Source organism: Chelmon rostratus, chromosome 13 (assembly GCF_017976325.1).
Source record: "Chelmon rostratus isolate fCheRos1 chromosome 13, fCheRos1.pri, whole genome shotgun sequence".
NCBI classification, from domain to species: Eukaryota; Metazoa; Chordata; class Actinopteri; order Chaetodontiformes; family Chaetodontidae; genus Chelmon; species Chelmon rostratus.
The window spans coordinates 5,427,251-5,443,516 of record NC_055670.1 but is presented as its reverse complement, the minus strand read 5'-3'; the positions used below and the strand labels follow the sequence as shown (position 1 = coordinate 5,443,516).

Genomic DNA, 16,266 nt, shown 5'->3' with positions numbered 1-16,266 from the left:
TGGTGAAAGCAGTTTTTGTGCCTGTTTATTTTGACACATTTCTCAGTCCTGCCTCTCAGAAGGGAAACAAATGGACCATGAGCAGCACTCAGCAGATCTGACACTGATGGCTTTATTATGAGAAATGGCTGGAAAATGGCACTGGACCTAAAAGTGACCCCGCTCAGTGACGTCGGTGAACATCGTGTCACGTCTCCGTCTGAACTTCTGATTCAAGGATGACAGGCCTGATGAATATTCTAGATCCTTACTTTGAGGATCAAGGTCCTGGGCGTGCATGCAGTCCTCATAGCGCCCACCTCAAGGCTCGCTCTTAGCTGGGGAGTGACTTTTAGACTGAACTTTCTTATGTTCAGTGTTTGCAGTCCACAGGTCAGGCAGCTCTGCGCAGAGCGCTGTTGTCGGGACGCGTGCAGCTTTGAGCCGTAGCAGGCTGATTAATGCCTGTGAGCGCTGGCAGAAACACCCTCTCAGTCTGTCACTGCTTCATTGCTTCTTTGTGGGTTTTCTTAGAGGGGACGAACAGACATTTCAACTTGTGCAAAATGAGCAGCACAAATGGAGGGCACAGGGTTGTTCACACAAAGTCGAGGTCTGCTCGGACTCAAGCACCCTTAACAGAAGCCATTTCCCCTTTATGGATAATTGTGTTTTGAGCTGTTCAGGATGTTATCCCTCTGACATCAATCTGCATTCTGCCATCATCCACCGGCCTGACCTCTACCTCACCTCTGCCTCTGTGTGTCATCACATTGTTCTTTCCGTTTTCCAAAACCTCACACGACCCTTCCTTTTTCTCCCTATTATTGATTTTGCTTTTACTTTTGTTCCATCCCGTTATTTTTTTGCCGTTCAGTATGCCGACGCAGGGACAACTTAGTTCAAACACCAAGAAGTCAGTGAAATAAATAGACCTCTGAGGATCTGCTCAGCGGAGATAAAGATTTTCCTTAGCGTTTTTCTCACGAGGCAGTAATCAAAATGATTTGCATCCTTTGCTGAAAGATCCATATGTTCACTCTCTGTGCCGTTCAATGGAGCTGTCAGTCAACACTGAGAAGAGCAACATCCCTTTCATTATATTGTTGATAGAAATTGGTAAATTAGTTCAGGAAATCCATCAGAACTGCACCATGAAAATGTCAAACGCTTACCCTTGATTGACTGGTGAAACCATCAAGGGAAAATGAACACGCATTTAAATGAATGGCCTCCATGTTTAACAACCAAAAACAATAGATGTCTGGGCAAATTAATGTAAACTAGATTTACAGAAATCCATAAACTGTGTTAAATGGTAACAAGTGGCTGTCTGTGAGCCATTCTGCTGGAAACAACCTTTGAGGTAAAGATCCAATCAGCAGTCAGCTGAGCCCTGGAGACTACACAACGTTAATTTACATGATTAAATTATTATTATACAAATTCTATATTCTTTTAATTAGCTCCAGTGTCTGATTGTATTGTTGATACTGTTGTTTGTAGAAATAAAAGCTACACACTTAGTGCACTCTGTGTAGCAGAGGCTGAGATAAGCTTCCCATAATGCATTTTGTTGGGGTGAGACCCCCTCCACACCCCGCCTTGTAAATGCCCGTGTCATTAAAACTCCAAGTCCCAACTTTGTAATGTAAACATATCAGCTCAAGGCACATTGTATGGTAATGCCTGTCAGTGTTTGTTAGTTTGTCCTACATTTTGTTCCAGAGTGAGATATCAAGATATGTCATCAGACACTGGACACTTTGGCATGAGAATGTTCCCCAGTGAGTTTGTTGGGCATATTCACACTCTCCTCATGAAATATAACCTAAATTCTCGTGACCCCATGGCCTTCGTTTTAGCTCTACCCTGAGAAACAAACATAATTGTCAGTTTGTTGCTTGTACTGATGATGTGATGAGTGTCACAGTCTGCAGGGACAACCGCTGAGGCTTCAGGCTTTTTCTCTTCTTATCAGATTGATTCGCACCACAGACAGGTCGTCTCTAAATTTCATGAATTCCCTGTAAAAAATGTCAAAAAATCCTGCGGTTGAACCAAGAGAATGCTCTGCAGGTATATTTTTAGATGTGCCATAGTTCTCAAGGATTCCTGAGCTTAGAAATGAAACGTATAATGATGACATCCGAGGAAAGCTACAGTTGGCACTGATGCATTTGAATGCTGATGTGTTTGCACATCTGTTTAGACTGTGTCGCCGTGAATGACGACACAGACTTCCTCACACCTGACATTCGCTGCACTGAGCGTTTGCAGAGACCTGTGGCTATTCATCAACTTGTCAGCAGCAGACATCCATCATCCACTTTCACTGTGTGTGTGTGTGTTTCTCTCTCGCTGTTTCACACACACACACACACAGGCCATGAGGGTACTGAGGAGGTCCCTTCAGGCTGACAGGCTCTGCGGAGATTGCATAGGTATGTGTGAAGGATGACCCCACTAACCGTGTCTGTATTATTGTTTTTATTTCCTCTAGCCAAAGTTGTGTTTTCTTCCATATTCTAACAGGAAATGCATGAAAATAGGAGAAAAATGCTGATGCCAGTGAATGGCCTACTTCAGGTCTGAGTGGAGCACTAAAGCTTGGCAGGCTCTGGGTACGCATTATTCATTTTTCATGTTATTTTATCATAAAAAAAAATCTCAGCAAGCTTGGGAATAGAGCTAATTTGTTACTGGCTTTCAGAGGGAAAGTAGCAAGTGAAGCAAGTAACCTAAATGTAGTGAAAATTTAAATTATGAAACATCATATCTATCACAAAGTAAATGAGTTCATGAATATTAACAATCTCAGTTAAAGAGAAATGAGTGAATACACTGCAGTAGGACACTATTTACTGTCTACCAACCTTTTTATTTAGTAGTATTTTGTTTTGTATTATGTTTATTATCTCTTTTACCACCTACCCACTGTCACTGTTTGCTGACCCTTTCCTTTCATGCTTTCCTCCTTATTCTGTAACTTTGTGTGGAAAAGTGCTATATGGGGTGTTCTTGTAGACGAGGGGTTTAAGCCGTTGACCATGTAATTGCAATGTCCCCAGCTTGAGATGTGACTGAAAGCTCCAAAAGAAATCTTTGACCTTGAAATAACAATTATTTTTTGTCTTGCTCATATCACTAATTGTCTGTGGGATATATGATTAAAATATGGAATTCTTTTTATTCTCAATTCAAAGAAACTTAATATAATTTAAAGTAATAATACAAAAATCAATACATGACATAAAATAATATTAAAAAGAAAAGTGCTGCTGTTACTATTATTATTATCATTATCAATACTACTACTACTACTACGAATATTAATAATACCAACAACAACAACAACAACAATAATAATAATAATAATAGCAACAATACTAATAATAATTATTATTATTAGCAGCAGTAGTAGTAGGAGTATCATCATTATCACAACAATAAATTTAGAGACAAATTAACAATTTTATTGAAAGAAAGAAAGAAGAAAAAGTGAGAAAACTAAGACCAGAAGGGAATAAATAAATGGATAAAGAATATATATAGAATAGATCAGCTGACAATTTTGTCCACGATATGCTTTAAAAAGAGGGATATCTATTATGTGGTCAGTTTCAACACTTATTAAAAATTAAAACCATTCTTTCTAAGATTAGGTTAAAACGTTAATGAGATTACATCATGAAAAAGGTGTGGAAGGAACAGACATCATCAACTGGGTGTAGGTGGCAAATATAGGGAGCCTGCAGACCAGTAAGTGAGTAATACTAATAAATGGTTAAGCAGAAGAAACAGTGACAGGGATAGCATTTAAAAATGTAATACATTTAATTTAGGTAAAGCAAATGTCTTCAGTTTTATTAGGAACCCAAATACCTGTTGAATTCTACTCAAACATTAATTTTGATATTCAGGAAAGAAGTCCAGCACCCAACAGAATTCAAGATGTTTTATTCCAGCACAGCATCTTTTTTTTTGTTTTTTTCTCTGATGCTGATGAGGGATCTCTTTACCCACAATGCACAGCGAAACAGCCACGTAAACGTAAAGAACCCTCACTGCCGGCTGTCCCTGCTAGCTTCCTCTGCTCTGTGCAGTTTCACAGCTGCATATCACAGATGTCCTCATGATGCTACACTCGTTTGCCAGGTATTAAACACACACGTATCTCAGTTTGTCAGACGTGTGTTTTGTTAGCGTTTGCTTATAGCTTTGCCCTGAGTTTTGAGTATGCAAAGTAGCTAGCTATTAGCTCCTTAGCCTACTAACATTAGCTGCAAGGAAGTGCTGATGTACAAGCTACATTGATGTAGTTAGCTGCTAACGGGGCTAGCTGGCTAACCTGGTCTGGTGTAGCTAGTTGTTTGGTTTTCCCACAATACAAACTCGCCGCGTACAGTACAGGAAAACCTTTGAAAACACTACACTTGTAGGTAATGCGCCAAGCGTTCGGCTGAGTTTTAACTTAACCACTCCTTAGCTACTGACTCACTGCTACTGAGGTTTCGCTAGCTAACGTAAACGGGAAATCCTCTGTCACACCGCCGTCGTAATGTCTTGCCATTCTTTTATTTTTTTAAACTAGGTGTAAATTTCCTGGGTTTGCCTAGAAGCGATGAAATGTTTGCCACGATTGCGGTGAAAGCACGTCACGATAGAAGGGCTTCCTCTCAACGCCCCTCCGGTCTGTGGAGCTGTCCATGGTTCCAGCACGACCGACCCCAGAGCCACCGACAGCCTCTGTTCGGCACTACAGCAGCCAGCAGAGGCTCGTCTAGTTACGTCAAAAAATGAAATGTAATGTGCCCCAGCAACCCAACTAATATTATCTGTACCCTCCCTTCTCACTCTATCATCTATTTTATGCTGTTCTCGTAAAACTGGGATTCATATCTCATATTTATTGAACTCCAGTACATTAACATTTCATAAACCTTGTTTTACATTTTCACCTAACATCATGATCAGCAACTGAGTTTGCTACCTAAAAGTACAGACTGTTAGTACAGAAAGTACAGAAAACTGCACCTAACATGCTGTTCCACTGTCAGTGCGCTTTCTCTTGAAGTGTTCTGCTTTGTTCTGAAAAAACCTTCCCCCACCTTGGTCTTGTACTGTGCATGTGCTGTATGCAGGTGTCTAATAATTTCTTGCTTTCAAAACTTTATTTACTTACAAAACCTGCTGTGAATGCTTCTTCCTGTATTAAAGTGCTGTGGCTTTATGAAGGATATTCTTCTTTACGTTAAGACATACCTATGGTTTGTCCTTGAGGATTATGCTTGGCTGTGGACTTGTGCTGACAGTGTACCAAGGTCACTCACTGCCCAGCCAGGTTTCAAAAGGGTTTGAGGAACTGTCTATTTGGCATGAAACTGAAAGAACTGCAAAACATACAAGGGGGACCTTTGCTTAAAAGAAACCAAAGGAACCTTTTGAAATCTCTGGAGATATATACATATCAGGATTTTGTGGTTGGACCCACTGACAATGGTGTGTAAATGTTGCACATTCATTGCTGAGGTGCTTGGCTGAACTGCTGAATATTTCATGTTAACTAATAAGAGAATAAATATGTGACTGCTCAAACCTTTTTCAAGTAAGCAATGAAATAAGCAGTTACTGCAGCTATACAATAATTAACTTTACATTATCCATACAGAAGAATAAATGGTACCTGAGTGATCTCCATTTCATTTCTCAGTTTGCCATAAAAGTAGAAATGGAGTTTTTCTTGACCAATGTAGGATGACTTGAAAAAGAAACATGAATACAGTAACAAGAACTGAAACAGAGTTAGAGACTTTGCTCCAAATTCATTGGACTGAATTGCAACATATGCTCTCAGGTGGGATTGCAACTAACATTTATTGTCGATTGATCTATTGATATTTTTTACTTTTTTTAAAGTAATTATTTATGCATTATTCTGTAAAATGTCAGGAAACTTTCGTTTTCTGAGAGCACAAGGTAACACCTTCGTACTGCTTGTTTTGTCTCACCAGTAGTCCAACATCTCACGTTATTCATTTAATGATGATATAAAACATTAAAAAAGCATTTCAGAAATTAGCAAATGTTTCGGTCAAATTTAACCTATCCTTTGTTTAGATGCATTTGCACAAAATTGAATGGTTAATTGTTTGACACACAATATGGACTTATTTGAGAAGCTTGTACTGAACAGCAGCATTAGATACTCGAGATATCAACAAGCTTTCTTCCCTTCTCTCCGTCTGTCTGCAGGGCTTCAGTGAGATTGCCACAGCTATAAGATGTCGATGGTGTTGTTTGCCTCTGTGGTTCGGGTTGGGGATGGCCTGCCTCTCTCTGCGTCCACTGACTATGAGCAGGACAAAGAGCTTCAGGAAACCAAGAGGCACCTCAAAGGCCTCTCCAAGAAACTCAGCCAGTTCCCTGACCGCTGCACACTTAAGACTGGACCATACAATGTCAAGTAGGTCATACAGGATTTTGATTTGAAATTCCCAATGTTTGATTTTTTTTTATTTCAAAGGGATCCTTTACTTCCAAACTACTCATTAATTCAGCAGCCATAATGAGCCATGTATATCCAGTTATGATGCCCTGTTAAATGTGGATAACTCTTCCCAGATAAGAGCATTATCTGTACGAGTATGAGTCCATTCACTTAACATAGTTTCAATTAATGGTACAAAATACAGTTTAGAGGTTTAACTTTAGAGATTTAGATCATTTTCTGCATTTTATCCTCTGACAGTCAAGGGAGATTATACAGTCCACTGCTGACAGTTTTTCTGCTCTCCTCTTGACCCTTCTAACACAACTTTGAAGGAAAAGTGCTTTTAAATTTGAGTGATTTGACAGCTCGGCCTTCATTCAAGGTGTCAAAATGCTTCTAAAGGGCCCGGTGGTGCTTTGGGAAATGCTTTGAAACTCTCTCAGGCACTGTGTGTTAGGAGCTAATTAGTCTTATTAAGACAGAGAACATGGGCTCAAAAGAAACTTAGAATTGACCATTAATGAGCCAGCTATACCGTTCAATAGCCAGTCTCCTGTGATAAGAGTCTCTTTAATCAATGAGAGCCTAAAGCATTTGAGGAAGAGAAGGTCAGAAGACAGTGAAGGTCAGACTGAGGCAGGCAGTGTTTTAAGTCACAGGTTAATCTATTCTGTGATAGCGTTAGCCCTTTAGAGGCTGTAGTTACCTCTGTTATATGTCTGTGTCATGAAAGCTGGAAGTGGTTCCTTGTATCATTCTGCAAGCAATAACTCAATTGTAAACTGTAACATTAATAGCTCTGTGGACATTCATAGAGGTTTAGAATATACTGTATTTGTCAGTATTTAGGGACTTTGCAGTCACCTTTATGTAGACTATTTTACATTTTATAGTATTTTAACATATTCATCCTATAACCCATGTACTTACACATCTGCAGTTATGCTGTACCTTAGGACCAACTTTATCTTTTACTCAACAGTGACTTTATGCTGTACTTTCTGATATGGTTTCAGTAAAATATTATGGAGACTGTGAGCATCCTGTCAAGAGACTTTCAAGATAATGGGAAACAGAGTTGTCCACTAAGAGGATGTCAGATATGGTTACGCACTAGTCAATGCTGAACGTATCCTGTTGACAGGACCTCTAAAAGAATCCAGTTCAAGATTCTTGAATCAGCATTAGAGCTCTGTATGGTCAGGCACCTGCCTGTATTCATTCCTTGCAGGCTTAAAGACTTAAAGTGCCTTTAAAGTTGTGACCCCTAAATTTGAAAGTCATTCCCTTTGGACTGTTTGAGTCGTCTGTTTGTTCTCTCTTTTATTCTGAAGCATTTTGTGATGTTATCTCTTAAAAGCCACGATATAAATCAACTTTACTGTATGCGTTATATTTGTAATACACTCCCATCAGTGTTGACAACATCACCGTGATGGCGTGTACTAACTGTGAAGATTTTCTGTTTTTCCACTGGCCTCGCCTTTCATACTTGTGCATTAGCCAGTTGCTTGATTTCTGAAGTATTGCAGCTACACAGTGATATGCTGGTTATCAGATTCTTCACATATCTTCTATGCTTATGTTTTTATTGTTTGCTTGTTTTTTGTTTTTTTTGGTCTAACCACATAATTATCATCACATCAGTCTGTCCTGTTTGTGGACATTTATGCTCCACATCAATTTAGATGTTGCTGTGATAACCGGCTTTCCCCCCAATTGTGCTCCGAGCTGTTCAGATAATGTAGAAGTCTTTGTATCTGGGGAATTTAATTTGTGCTCGGTGTATCAATTAGCACTGCAGGACCAAAAGACAGAGCGTCTGCCGAGGTGCATATGAATGTGAAAATGGTCTTGTGTTTAATTAGCTGTGAACGCGTACATTTTAGGCACAAATGTGCTGAAATAGTGTTTGTACTGTGTTTAGAGCTGCAGCCTGCAAAATCAGAACAGCTATTGTGTTTTTTTTTTCCCTATAATCTGCACTGTATTCAGCTTGGTGTCCTAATTACAGTTTCCCAGGGTTTCTGTTGAGAGAAAAGAGTGTGGTGCGTGAAAAGTAGTAATGTTTCTGCACGTGTGTGTTACAGTTTCACAAGCTCACTGGGTGTTGGATACCTGATGGTGTGCACCGCAAACTATCCCAACGTGCTGGCCTTCTGCTTCCTGGACGAGCTGCAGAAGGAGTTTATTGTCACCTATGACACCAAACGAATCAGCAGCGCTGTGCGGCCATACTCCTTTATTGAATTTGGTAGGTTGGAGTTTTACAGCATGTTTCATAGTGGTATCACATGGTAAACCATATGATGTCAGCTCGGAGTCAAAGGGCAAAGGTGTGTTTGATCATCAGTAGTTCGGGGAATCGATCCTCTGTGAATATGATGTTCCAGTCTCTCCTGCAAAATTAACCTCATGTTCAAGCCTGTTTTAGTTTCCACTGTTGCTTTTTGTTGTTGCTCTTGCTTATTTGCCCATTATCATTACAATTTAAATTATTCCCTTTTCCTGTATGTATAAAAAAAAACTAAATGGACCAGGGTACATTCTCCTCAACAAAAGTATTCTGGTAAATGTAGGAAATACAGCTGTAGTAAATGTAAAAAAGCGAACTTGCAGAAAACACAAGAAATATTTTAACACACAATTACTTACTGCAAATATTCCTACCAAACGTTACAGTTTGTCATGAGTGGAGCTGCATGATTACTGCTACTTTTGATTAATGTTTTAATATTTTCATGATTAATTTATTCTTTTTTTTAATCCCTAAAAAACTCAGAGGCAAGTGGATATGTTGGTTGGATAAGCAACCAACAATTTAAGACCCAACGACGTTCAATTTGCCGTGATATGAAAACAGGAAAAACAGCAAATTGTTACATTTGAAAAGCTAAAGAGAATGAGTGGCAAGTTTATAAATGACTGAACATTAAATCAATTATAAAAAGTTGTGTTGTTCAGTTTCATTAATGAACCATTTTAGAAATAATCTGAGACTGAGATCTTGCTTTAACCCTGACAGAATGTCCTGCTCTTCCATGCAAATGATCTGTTTATCTCCCCTTTTCGCTCCCTGGGTTATTAACCACCTTGTTGTTGTGCTCACCGTCCTCCATCAGACACCTTCATCCAGAAGACCAAACAGCGCTACAACAGCCCACGTTCCCTGTCCACCAAGATCAACCTGGCTGACATGCAGACAGAGATCAAGCTGCGACCGCCCTACCAGCTCTCCCCGGAGGACCTGCGGGCTATCAATGGATTCTCAGTGCACACGCCCTCTAAATACAAGGGCATAGGTAGGACGTGAGCTGCTGTCACACATACACACACCCCATGCATATCCCATCCACCTATCAAAGTTAGAGTAGTATAGTAGAAGTATGGTAGCACAATGACACAGAGAGGTCACGGGTCATTTCTTTATAAACTGGATCCATTACTTCACCAGTGGAGCAACATTAGTGGATGTACTGCTGCATGTGTTCATATTGCTTTTCGAGCGGTTTGGTTTTAGAGCAGTTCATGTCAGACCTGTAGACTCTTCCACATGCTTGTTATAAGGTGCTCTGCAGTGCAGTGTAGGTGATGTTTGTGTTCTGCTCTCCTGTTTTTGCACTGTAGTGCATCAGCACCAACCCTTTTTAATTACACTTGGAATTTGTTTAGCAGCTCATGAAAGAAGTCTGTATTTCTGCTGACAGTTACCTTGCTGAAAGATATAACTTTCACTTTAAACAAACAAAAAAATATATAATGTAATGTAATTCATCTGTGTAATTCTGAATATTAAAAACTGATAAAAATCATGTTCAAATGTTCAAAATATTTGGAACTGTTTTAATCCCTTTTATGGATAATTAAGAGCTAATTTTTGCATTTTACTTCAGCTTCTTTTAGTTCCATGAAATAATGACTGAGCTACAACAGTGAACAGTGTATACAGTAAACTTTTGGAAGCACAACATCATAAAATGTGGCTGAATATCAGTTAAAACTGATTTGCTTCTTTTAAACTCCAGGGGCTAGATGTATAAAACTCAGCGATGCATGACTAATACTCAAAGACAGAAATATACATATGCATTCTTTCAGTCAGATTTATAAGGCTGTACGTGGAACTGGCTGCACATACACTCCCACTCCCACTTTTAGCTATAAATAAACTTGGAAACGCCCCTAACCATCCGTTTGCTTGTCGATACTTGTGGAGTTTTGCCAGTTGTGTTGCATCAGTGAGGTTCTCCAACAGCACCAGAACTGCTTGTGGCTGCTTATACCATGCAAACCACTAATTCATCACACATACTTGTAAACGTTCACAGCAGAATAGCTCAATCACCATTATTAGACATCAGGGGCGTGATCAGTAATTACTCTATAGAGCTCATATACTTTGCAAAGACTTCACAAGTCATTAGAAAATAAAAGATCATTATTAGGGGGAAATACAGGCTCGAATGTAAATAAAAAGAATGATTAAATTCATTACTCATGAAGAATTGAAATTAGGTTTATAAGTGCACCTTTGATTGACATTTAACTAAAATAAGCTCAGCTAAAACTGTGTGTCTGAATTATACACACGTTCTCACTGCACACTCTTCTTTTATGAATACCACTATGTTTGTGTGGCATATGCACGTTGTTTGAATGTATCTACAAAAAAATCTGTAAAATAAACAAAAAAGAAAAGAAAGAGAATGAGCCTCAAGGATACTGTACGTCTGGCGGTCAGTCACACAGCTCCACTCTTGCCTCCTTCCCATCAGCTGCTCCAGAAAACAACCCTCCAGTACGCGCCGTCACACCTCAGCTGCCCTGAGCTAAGCGATGCCACCTCGGGTCACTTGGAGCTGTTGTGTTCCCCCTGACATCCTCCTCAGGGCGGCTTTCCACGCTTTGTTCACTCTCTGTCAGTTGCCCTTGCCAGCCTCTGTTTTCTGAGAGCATAAATCATTTTGTCCTGGAGGATGAAGTATGCTAATCTGATAATAGTGACGTATTACTCCTTTTACCGTTCCAAGAATGTTTTGGAAGACTTTAGAGAAGGAAGATTTAAAAACACAATGTACGCTTGGCTCATCATTTCTGTTCAAGGATTTCTCCTTCTATCCTGCATCCTGCAAGTTTTTATTGATAATTACATTTCATAAAATATATACAGTGTATTTTCTCATATGCTTTGGAAAGCAGAATTTTTTTGCAGTTTATTTGTCAAGGCAGATTGTGCCGAGTCTATAATACCCTGTCCTTTCTCTCTTCCAGCTCCCACACAGATGTTGGAGCCAGTGACTCTCCCAGGCATCGTGTCCTGTGTGCTCAGTGTCCTCTGTGGAGGCCTGAACCTGCTGCGAGGAGTCCACGCTATAGAGAGCATACTGCAGGTGAGGACGTGACTCAGATGACATTCAAACAGATACACTTCCTCTCAAAGGATCTCACATTGTAAACTTAAGTTGATTCCTGAGATGTGTTGAACACGGCGACAAAAAGAAGTCAGACAGGTAAAAAACACAAGTAGCTGGTCACATGTTTAAACTAATCTCCAGGTTAGTCAGACTTACTAGGAAGAGAAAATGAAGGCAGGTGGTACAATAATTACCCAGACTGTCCAATCTAAACATTCCTTACAGTTTACATCCCTGTGTCACTGTTGCTGTGTGTGCACGGCTTTCTCATGCAGTGAGGAATTAGTACTGACACCATGCGTGTGCTCACTTTCAGTTTTACCTCCAAATAAAGTGGTTTAGATAATCTGGCTACTCGTGTTTCCTGTCCTGTCTGACTTCATATTACAATATTATGTACTAGTTAGCATAACCAATAGAACTGATGGGAAAATAAGATCCAAATTATCATTAACCTGAATTTCCTTTCACAAGAGTTTGCAGAATTCACCCTTTGGCTTTGGTGCTTAAGAGTCCGCTCAGTTCCTTTAAACTGTAAATGTTACATAATATTCTATTAAACTAGATAAGAGTAAATGGAAAAAAAAGAAATATAGGAAGCTCTGTTTTTTTTCGTCATATTGGTTTCATGGCACTTTGTCTAGACATGGATGACTAGTACTAAAAAAAGCCCTTTTTTCCTGTCTGCAGAATGACGATGAAGACTTTAATTATGTGATTGCCTTCTTCCTCGGCACAGCAGCCTGTCTGTATCAGGTAAGTGATAGTCTGCGGTAAGAGCAGCCCATCACCGGCTGACTGGCCGACTAACAGCTCTGCACTTTACAGCTCAGCAGCTTGTCAGCTAGACTAACATTAGCAAAAGCTCAGTGCCTTTCACCCCACTACCTTCTCTAAAACATTTTCATCAGCTCCTTTTGTGCAGCTCCTGCCACAAAATGGGACACCACAAATTGGTGGAGCGATGGGAGGAACAGAGTTATCAGATAGGATTTCTTACTTACGGACCAGACTTCTTATCTCATGAAGGACATTAATGATGAAACCATTCACCGATCACTGTCAGTCACACAAAGCGTGCAGCATTCAGATTCTTCTCTGTGCTTCTCCTTTCAGTGCTACCTGTTCGCCTACTTCTCTGTGTGGAGGAACAGTAAGTCCTTCCTGGCGTTTGCACTCATCTGTCTGTCCAACATGTATCTGTATGAACTGAGAAACATGTGGCAGATCCTCTTCCATGTGGCAGTGGGGGCCTTCATGACCCTTCAGATCAGACTGAGGCAACCGCTGGGAAAAGCGCCAGACTACAATGTCTGACAAAGACTGAAAACACAAAGGACAGTCAGACCTTCAGTCAGATGTCTCGCATGTGCCCTGGAAATGCAGGAGACGGCTCTGGACGGCATGCGGACAAAGTGGAAACACACAAGGAAAAACAACAGAACAATCCTCCCAGTTCAAAGAAGAAGAAACCAAAAATGTTCCAGCGCCTCAGTGGTCCTGTTCACTACACCCCAGCACCAGAGGACAGTGACAGAGCTCAGTGTGGACGTGGAGGAAACTCTGCTGCAGCCCCAGTCCTCTCTGGAACGTGTTGGATCGATTTTGGGAGTTGTCTGCTCTCCACCATTGTCTGATAAAGATATTTACTTTTGCTTCCTTTAAATGCAGCCACAGTATAGGTCATGCATCCTGCATATGTACAGTTTTTTAAACACATACCCTCCTGCACCAACTAAGTATCAGAACCAGCCTGTTCTGTATCACATGCAGCCCCACTTATAACCACATGCTATACTACACTCACTCTGTTTGAGGCGCTCCAGTTGCTACTGGGAATGTATTGTTCAAATACGATACCTTCCAGTACCAGAGCTCCAGCACCAACACCAAAATTTTAATACCGTACTGTGAGTGATTTAATACATTTTTTCATTTAAGAATTTCAGTTTAACGAAGAAATTAACGATAAAGATCACTAGACTGCCTGGACTGGACATTAGTCTCAAGCTCTTCTAGTTTTTTTTAGTTTTTCTCCTCTCTCCCTTTCCCATCACCCACTCACATCCAGTTTATTTAATAATAAGATTAAATACAATAACTGTATTTTGTACCTGCTATGTAGCCATGTGTATGTGACCCAGTACAGGACTCTGGTTTAGGTCTTGGTTTAAAACTATGCAATGCAGTGCTATATGTTTGGCCCCTGTCTCAGTTTCTGGTGTGTTCTGTATTCAGGAGCCAATCATTTGCAGATATTTGTCGTTTCATGTCGAGTTCATTTTGCTATTTATTTCCTGATTGATTGTTCCACAGCATGTGGTCGATGAAGATTTATACTGATTTTATTGGTTTCATTTGTTGTTTTATGATATCTCCTTTTTTTTTTTTTTTACATGCAGACTGGTGTCTAGTTGTCACAAAGTAACTCCTGTTCCAGTAGACACAAACAGCCTGTTAGCATTCATACCCTACTTCCTCGCCCACACAGCCTGAAGCATATGCCGGTGTCAAGTGACTATGTTAATAAACAGGTCTGTGTTGGCAGCAGTAAAGATGCGTTGCTGTGTTGTCGTGGCCAGAGGCAGCCCACATCATCTGAGCAGCCTCCGGTGTGCTTTTCCTCCCACCGAGCCCCTCTGTTCAGACGTGGTTGCGACTGCCACTTATGAAGAGAAAAACTCAGTCCCTCACCCCCTGCCTTTGTAATGGATATTAGCACAGCGTTCACTTTTAACATAATTACAGTCAGGAGATGCCACATTCATTGCTATTAGGCAGTGTGAGATTTGTTCAGAAAATTCTGGGAAGATTTCCTGCTTCCTGCACCATCCCAACAAATAATAGCAAACAAATGGAAAAGGGTAGAGAATTGAGTCATGCCTTTATTGTTCATTGTTCATGAGTAGCTCAACAGTTGTGCCAAGATTGTCATAACATTTTTTTTTTTTTTTTTAAACCATTCTTTCACTCACTGGAAGAAGTTAAAAGTGAAAATGAAATGGAGTATAGCCATGCAGCTCCGCTCCACGTCCATCTGGCATCTGCACTACGGATCTGTCGAGGGACCGCTGCAACACTTCAGCCTCAGATGATTCATCTCTGCATGCTCCGAATGTTCGCTGCTTTCCAACAGCGGTACCACACCTACATGACCTAATAGCTCTTTTCACAATATGGCTCGGATTTGATTGGATCTGAACTGAGCCTCGCTGCCTCAGGTTGCTTGTGTTCACAGTCTCCTCTTCCACAGCAGTTACAGTAAATGTGTAGTGTGGGGGTGTTGTGTAAAATAGGAACAGTGAAACTCGAGGCTTTTATAATACTGGTTTATCCAAATATGGAAAGTGAATGTGCTCAGTTCCAGGTCATTAAAACTTGGGAATGAACTGCTGAAAACTGTATGTGGTGTTGTACTATTTGGTCACATTTTAATTTGCTTTATTATACACGACAGTGTACTATCAAGCCTTTTATTATGAAGCCCCTCAGTCATGATTACAATGCAAAAGTAGTATGAAAATAATACTTCTAATATTAAATCCAGGAAATGAAGATCTGGGAAAGAATGGGTTTGATATGAAATGGAAAATGTGTTGGAACACTGGATTTAAAGCATATTTGAGGCCAGAAGTGTTTGTGTTTTGTCCATTTTCTGTTGCACATGAAGGCACATTGATTCATCATAATGTGCTCTGGTCCTCTTCAGTCTACTTGAAACATATCTACTTTTGTATTAGGGCTCATTGTCTCTGAGCTCAGCTATGGAACATTGAACATTAAACAAATCTGCGACATTACCATGACAATGAGATCCATTCTTCAACAAATACTGAATGTGATCTTTTTATCATAGCCCTGCTGGGACTCAATGGGGCATTCACTGAGATCTGGTGCATGTTGCTGTAATTGTGGAAGAGATTAGAGTATCCTGTGATAAGAGGGTAAATGGATCCAAGTTATTTATCATTTAAAGAAATGGTTACCCAACCTTGGAGGCTTCAGCCTCCAGCATATTGTAAATGAGCTCTGGAGGTTCAGCTGCTAAATGTCGTAAAGTTTTTTTTAAAATTCCCCCCGCAAAGTCTTTTTTTTTTTCTCTTTGGAGCAACAACGAGCAACAGATTGCCTCATGATTCAGAGGCAGCTGAAACACTTTTCAGGCACCGTTTTTTCCCCACAAGTAATGGCACAAGAGATATGAATAAGATGATTGTAATTGATGTTGTTTGTGGGTGCCACATTACAAGGAACAGCAATTTCCTCTAGATGTAGATTAATGAAGCAGGGATTTAGTTTTTATCAGCAGGAAGTATGTGGATTTTAATGACAAATGGGTACTGCAGGTGTAACTTTCCAACGACCTGAAGCACAATTTCA

The 16,266-nt window shown here is 40.1% G+C and overlaps 1 protein-coding gene across 1 annotated transcript; it reads left to right on the top strand.

The window, feature by feature from the left end:
- The first annotated feature begins 4,036 nt into the window (after nt 1–4,036).
- Nucleotides 4,037–15,674, top strand: sec22a (SEC22 homolog A, vesicle trafficking protein). The gene is made up of 7 exons (XM_041950861.1): nt 4,037–4,137; nt 6,235–6,445; nt 8,563–8,726; nt 9,595–9,774; nt 11,744–11,862; nt 12,577–12,642; nt 13,003–15,674. Exons 2-7 carry the CDS (start codon nt 6,264–6,266, stop codon nt 13,201–13,203), a joined length of 912 nt encoding a protein of 303 aa, XP_041806795.1. The 5' UTR covers nt 4,037–4,137; nt 6,235–6,263; the 3' UTR covers nt 13,204–15,674.
- Nucleotides 15,675–16,266: the final 592 nt, after the last annotated feature.